This window comes from Amblyomma americanum, chromosome 1, assembly GCF_052857255.1.
Source record: "Amblyomma americanum isolate KBUSLIRL-KWMA chromosome 1, ASM5285725v1, whole genome shotgun sequence".
Lineage (NCBI taxonomy): Eukaryota > Metazoa > Arthropoda > Arachnida > Ixodida > Ixodidae > Amblyomma > Amblyomma americanum.
Genome location: NC_135497.1, coordinates 96,326,881 through 96,334,447, shown reverse-complemented (window position 1 = coordinate 96,334,447; position 7,567 = coordinate 96,326,881). Strand labels below are relative to the sequence as shown.

Here is a 7,567-nt window from a genome sequence, read left to right as displayed (position 1 = left end):
ACGCAACAAAAAATGCTTTAGACGAGCCCTATTCACCCTAAACCGGACACAGAACACCAGAAAACACAATAAAAGCTGGAGTCGATATGAGCCAGAAATGAGTCGATTTACGACGAACCTGGCTCGTCCGCTGTCCACTAGGGGGTTCCCAGGACCACGAAAAAAATCTGCGGTGTGATTCAAGAGAATTCAAATTAATCAGACTCCACACTCTGACACATATTCGTGATAGTTTATCAAGTGAAAAAATGCTTGATAGGGAAAACTGGAGGGATTGAGCACCAAACCAACATGAAAAATGGAAATATCTGAGTTATTTTGAATAGCACATTACCAAACTCGTGCCATGTTAGATTCGCTTTCTTCACTGAATACCAGCGAGAAGCAGTGACTATATTGCAGTTTTTTTCATGCCTGACCTATACTAAGCTTCAACACCACAGCCATCATACGGCTGTTGAAAAAACCGAAACAGCATGAGAGAAGGAATTCAATCATAAATTATGTACCAGTCGCAGGCAAGTACCACATGGTGATCCATGTATGGTAATATTTTATGCATCATTACAAAGAAGTAAATGTGCAACCAAAATTTGGTGCCTATGCTCCTTTAAAAACAGAGTTATGGCAAACATTTCACAAAATTTAGTCCTCTGTGCTTATGCTCAGACCCAGAGATTTCTGCACAAAATTATGACATCACCATAAAATCTGTTACCACACATGTGGACACTCCTAGCTTGAGTACCATTCCTGCATGCTTTAACAGAAGCAGACACTTATAGTGATACCAAAAGCCTTTCGAACTGAGTTTTTCTGTTCCGATTCAAGTTAAACAAGTGATAGAGACGAAATCAGAAACTCATAATGCAGAAGCAACAAGAAAGCACCAAAGGTTTAAAGGCCAACTCCAGAAGCTTTTTGAGGTTCATGTACCTTAGAGAAATTTTTCCTGAAAATTCACCTCTATCAAGATCATATACACCAAATTGCACTGCATGCAGCACTTAGTTTCTGCAAAAATCGTTTTAAGGGTGCCCATACTGTCGCCTCATGAGGAGAGATTTCCATGGGCAATTATAAACTTTCCTCAGCCAGTGCTAACTCTCTGCACAAAAATTTCTGCACTGATTTTAGTCACTATAGGCATTTCATGAATTTAGTCATCATCACTCGCAAGTTTAGCTCTTCACAGGCATCATCATCACCAGTAGTGTCTCCGAGGTCACTGGTCCACTACTCAAAATGCTGCATTTGGCAGCACCACCCAGTTTTGGTTTCCTCCCTTTTGTTATTTTAAAATTGCTAATCCCAGCACATAGAACAGCCATTTATAGCAAAAAAGAGAGAAATCCATTGACAACGTGGATTGAACAATTAATAACACATCATTTGCCACTGAAATGCTTGTTTATGAACCTGCATCACACTATATGTTGCCACAAAGAGTATTAAGAGACCATCGAAGCACAAATCCAAGTGGCTCAAAACAAACCTTAATTTTCATTCACGAAGCAAAATTTTGTGATGTGACACGCATAAAACACAGGCACACTTTGGTGTAGAGTAAGGAGTGACATTTTTCCAAACAAAGAACACTTTTATTTTGAAAACCAAAATAATGTATGGATAAACACTGTTTATTGATGGCATGCTAAAATGTCACAACCGTCACAGGCAAGCAACAAACTGCATGTCCATGAAGACTTCAAAAAACTAGAGTAGCAAGAACTTTCCCCAATGCTGTAGCAGTGCTTCCTATTGCCAGGTGCGGAAAGAGGGGGCAGGTTCAAACATCCTGATCCTTGCTCCCTTAAACTTCTTCCTTAAAGCGCACCACAATTCAGCAGGTGTGGTTCATTCTGTGCGCTGCCAGGAGCAGCGTTCCTGACCAGTCACAAAGAAAGGAGCTTGAAACACGGGTCTTCACTGCTGTCATCTTGTCTTAATTGGCTCATCAATGTAATGCAACTTACAAATTACCACAGCAGATAGTGATATGACTAACTTCACAGAGATACCAATTATGACTACCCAGGTGAATGTCTTTTACGAAGACTCAAACTGCAGACACCTATTCAAACTTCTGTTTAAAAACTGGTGAAAAAAAAACTTTGGAGAGCAGCCCTTAAATGCAGCCTGCATTTAGAAAACTAGAGCTCGCTGGTCCATAATGCAACACAAAAATACAAAAGAACTGCCATACCTCAGGCACATGTCAAAATTATCTTATGATTCATGACTACGAAACTTTCAGGTATTTTCACACAAAATAGCATAAATCACCCTTGTCTATCAGAACACATGCTGTTAATGAGTTCCCAAAAGGTATCAAGGAATGACAGGATGTGGTGCATAACCTGGTGACAGTGTAAAAGCAAGTTGAGTTTTTTTCATAAATGAGGTAATTTCACTCATTCTTTGCAATACCACTCAAACAGAGCCAAGTCATGCCAGTCCAGATGCAGCCATGATTCACACATCTATTTAAGAGTATTGCTGCTTGGCAAAATAAATAAATAAATAAACTGAAGTTCTTAAATAATAAGCATAAAGAAATATCATTGAGCTCACAAGTGAACAAATTTCCTGAAAAAAATTGCCCTCCAACCATAGTCATTCTCATTACAATGCCACACCATTCAGACTACATTAGGCAGATATCACACACATGACACATTACAACTAGGATTCACTTCACGCTTAAGTTTAGCACCATTGCTGACAGCAGAGGCCATCACAAACTTTCTGTCTATAATAAAGACAAAAGAAAAGTCCAGGGCTAGAACATTAAACACTACAAAAAATGAACTGACACGTGATACATCTTTTCCAGATGGCAAAATGACTTATGTGTCAGTCGATATGTTACCTGAATGCCCTTCCATAACACTACTTCACCTTATAACTGTGGTTTTGCAATGCGAAATAGGAGATACATGGACAATGTTAATATGCAATGCTTTGACAGGACATATTCAAATCACTTCGGCTGCAGTGAAACTTTAAAAAAATAAGTCAACTCCAAAGTACAAATACAGCTCAACTGAACACCTCAAAATATCCGTAAGATACGAGGCAACAACATGAATTCTAATCACCTGAATTCATGCACTGCCATTAACTTAAACAAAGTGCATATATTAATGATGCCATGAAGTACACTCTCAGCACCCAACACATCACTAATCTAACATGGTGCCATGAAACTGATGAAGTATTCAGTGGTGGGAATAGCCAAGAGCAATTAGAAGCAAGCTTTATAGGAGGCGAAAATTCATTTTGGAGCAGCTTCCTCATGTTCTGTAGCAAGAGCTCAATATTGAGAAATAATTTAATATTGCGAACATCTGATTTCGACGAAAGTAATAATGTCAGCTAGTTGTGGGCACGGTTCATCCAGATGTGTCAATATTGTTTAAATGCCTCTATGCCAGATAAGAGCAAAAAAAAGTGAATAAACGCACGCCTTGGACGACTCGCAAAGGTTATTCACCTCAAGTGAAAAACAGTGAAACATTCCACCGTAAAAACAATGACTAAAACTTCCGTAAGGCTAGTCACACTGGCAAAAACACCAAGTTTAGAAAAGTGCATTTGAAGTACACGCGCCAGCCATTCAGAGGTCATTGTAGAGGCCTCAGAAAATAGCAACATGCGGATGTTCCAAGAGGATTTCACAGTAGTGAATAATACCGGTATGTAGAGAACACCACCAGCTTTTTAACAAGACCAAGATGGTGGCCCCCGGGAACAAGGCATGGGAAGCGATGGGCACGAAGTTCTGTTCCATTCTGCTTTGAATTGGCCATTTTGGAGCTTCAAAGACATCAAATGCACCGTTTTTTGGTAGTTCGAGGTCGAATTAGACCTTGAAACTTTGTAGGTAGGTACTTTAAGAGTATATTTCATTTTTGAAAAATAAAAACTCATTTTTTTTTACTATATTTTAACACCCGCGTCTCCCCTTAAGGAGCAGTGCAATTTTCCTCCGATCATGGTCTCGGCATTGCTGTGTGCTGCGCTGCTTCATCTTCAAGTTTTTGCGAAAAACAGACTCGGTTCAAATGGTTTACTTGCACTCCAATTGAAGCTCGCGTGGCGAAAAAAGTCTGGCAATGACACTAGCTCGATATCATGCGCACGCAACGTGGCCAAGCCGTGGAGAATGTTACCCATCATTAGAAGTGGTTCAATGTTTTTCGTACCTTGATTTAATCGAACCAACTTTACACTCAGAATGTTAGAATTAGCGAGGTTCTACTGCACAAACAAGCCAGAAGATCAAATACTGAAGGCCCTTTTATAATGAGCGCAATGTCCCTGAAACCATTGAGCCATCAGCTGTAACATGTAAAAAGCATTCCTTGTGATAATGCACTGAGCCAATTGAACATGTGACAGTGCTGCGGAAAAGCTCGATAAACCTCACGGAACCGATATTTAGCATTGTTTAAGCCCCTTGTACTGTTCCCTTTGCATGTGCACTCGGCAGGTTCGTTTCGGACAGTGTTGGCAGAACGTCAAACGTGCTTCGTTTGCCTCGACGAGGCAAAATGCCTGTGCATCATGCGATAATTTAGGTGGTAAAGGGCTAGAAGGAGAAACGTGGTGGGGCTGTGTTCTATCGGGATGGCACGCATCAAGAGGAGAAACCTGAATCATGCCCATGCACATTAGGCTGCAACCTCCACCACCTCATAATTCACCTCACAGCTCTTGGTTGATGGAACAGTACGTATTCTGAAGCAGCATTGTAATTTCATCAAAAATTGCCCATCTGTAGCAGCATGTAGCAAGTTTAATCCAATGGCGCAGGTTGGCGCAGGTTGGTGCAGTTCGCACAGCATTCCCACCACTGAGTACTATGCCTTGTGCAATACCACAGTTCAGGCATATGGCCTTGTATGAATAGGTCCTATAGCCCTGTGCAGCTTTTTCATTATCTCAGCCTTCATGCATCAATTGCATATACATAAACACAAAAAGCATAAAGAGGGTTAGTATTGGTACACTATCACAACAGCGCACTATGACCATGCATAGTGATGCATCTTTAAAATGTTACCCTATGTTGGCACACATTTGTAGGCAGTGTACGCAACAACTGGTACAACCACACTGGGGTTGGATGTGTAACATACAGTGAGTGGCTTCTGGCACAACCACTGCAACTTAGGATGCAATCATGGGCATGTGGGTTTAAGTATAACACTGATGTTTTCTGACTGTTGCTATGTAAATCAGTACTGCTCAGTCATCAAGGTAACACTATCTCAGCTCATTCATTTATTTGTTGCATACACACTCTGAGGTAGTGGCACAGCACCAAGCTGGTGAGTCAATTCATAGAATAATGATCCAGAAGAATAAGGGTTGGACACAAATCATTGCCTCCATGACTGCAGACTAGGTATTACTGACTGTGCTGAAAGCCACATCCTCCGACATCTGCATTTGATGATGGTATGACTATACATGACATAGGTGTCAAGGTTAGTGCAATATGGCACCAGCAGTCAATGCCAGACATTACGAAGCTCAAAGAAAGTAAGCACATGAAAAAAAAAGAAAAAGGAGAGAAGAGAGACAAGATGAAACAAAGAAAGCCAATTTCCTGAACAGCAGCATGCAACAAAGAAAAAGCAGTGACTGGTTCATAAAACTACCAGTCAGTGATCATATTACTAATGCCAGAAATTATGTCACACACCTGAGTATGATGCACTCAGCATTAAACAAGCACGTTTTGTTTTGAAATGAGCTGAAATTGCATGCCATCATAAGGCTCCTACCTATAGCTCACTGCCATAAATGGCTGCCTAGAAAATGTCAAACATTAGTAGTCTACTGCTGAGCAACTTTTAACATTTATGTGCCTAAGAATGCCTACACATAGCCATATTGCCCCTACAAGGGTTTACAGTAGAGAGATCCTATAACATAGCTGCTCAGCAAGTGGTGCTAAGCTATCAGGTAACAATGCATATGAAAATACAGAAGACTTACTAAATATACAGCATGATACTCTGCGTAACAATTGCTAATCATTACGTGGGCATTTCAAATCTGGGCCACCCACCCACAGTTTACAAACATCACATCTCAGGTCCCTGGACCAAGACAAACGTGTGGGGCCTGCATTTTTTTGTTACCTTAGTGACCGTCATCTCAACAACAGTGATGAAAATGCCTCAAACTGTCACTGCAACTATGATAAGTAAATATAGCTCTGCAGCGGCCACCACATTTATTATTTCAAAGATAAGCAACAAATAATTTATGATACTAACAGGTTCAGTATCAAAGAAAAATTTTGAAAAATTCAACTGCATGGCACTCATGAAGAAAGCCCTCGGGACAAGAACTGTATAGGCACGATCTTATCAAAGATAACATCAACTCCTTTCAGAAGCTCCACAGATTACCAAGAGGTTTCTTTTGACGATTTGAGGCAGAAGTAATGGTCTCCAGCTGTAGCCACAGCACAGCCACCCACTGTTCATTGTGGGCGTGGCGAGTGATAACACAGGTACTCCTTGAGCTTCCGTGGAAGCGGTAAAGTCCGCACAGCACAGCTTGAAATATGTTGGAGGATAGCATCACGGCAGGCACTCTGCAAAGAAGCCACCACTGTGGCCAGCAAGTGATTAGCACAACCCATCATACTTATAAATAGTTTAAAACAGCACTGCATGAGTCAATATAGGAGCCATTAAAGGGAATTAAAAAATGTCAGGAATGTGCACCACCAAGTCTAACATGATGTACTATTCATCCTAACAAAACCAAAACGCAACCTGAACGAAAATGGGAACAGGCGACTAAGTGTTAATGAAAGCAATTGGGAAAAACTCTAGCAAATATTTACAAGCGAGCCAGCAGCAAATCGCATTGCCTTCATAAAATTAAAGCTGTTCTAAAGGACACTAAAAAGGAATACTAAGTGCAGCTACACTGAAAGATTAGTGTCCAAAGACTGAAAAATATGCCATTTTTGTTACGGACAGTTTGGATAAGTAAAAAAATTGCGCAAAAAGGAAGAAATGCAGCGACCCCCCTTGCACATTCTGGTACCTACGCCTCTCAAGTGAATTCCTCACTGCCCACAATTATATAATTCGTTTTACACACAACACTACTTCATTTGGAGGAAAGCAGCACAGCGAGTGCCGCTGTGGTACAAGATTATGAAGCGTTGCTTTGTTTACATGCCACCCAATCAATCTGCATAAAGCCATTGTGCATAGCAACTTTACAAGTGCACACCGTGCAAAAAGTTTCGCGATCATTTGTGCTCCTTCCAAATGGAGAGGCTGCCATACCATCAGAGGGTGGCTTCACAGCATGCATGGCAGTATACTCGGATGATGTGATGCACTGGCATAGAGTTACCCTAAGGCATACAGTAAGGTAGAACCACCTGTGCATAAATATCACTACAAAGGGCTGTCCAACCACAGAGCGAGCCGAGTGGTTTTATTTTCGTTAATTTCCTCTGATCCACCTAAAGCTTCAGGGTTCACATGCCATAAATAATTATTTAACTCGACTCGCACTGCGCAAA

The 7,567-nt window shown here is 40.9% G+C and overlaps 1 protein-coding gene across 2 annotated transcripts in view; it reads right to left on the bottom strand.

The window, feature by feature from the left end:
• LOC144113292 (neuralized-like protein 2) overlaps positions 1-7,567 on the bottom strand; it is a 31,569-nt gene that overhangs the window by 3,060 nt on the left and 20,942 nt on the right. Inside the window, exons 5-6 of one of the 2 annotated variants that reach the window (XM_077646283.1) lie at positions 6,429-6,633; positions 119-167 (exon numbers count right to left, since the gene is read on the bottom strand). In XM_077646283.1, the coding sequence (XP_077502409.1) occupies positions 6,503-6,633 (131 nt within the window). In that variant the 3' untranslated portion in view covers positions 119-167; positions 6,429-6,502. Of the gene's footprint in view, positions 1-118; positions 6,634-7,567 lie in introns of both variants that reach the window. The other variant, XM_077646282.1, reaches the window with a different exon arrangement.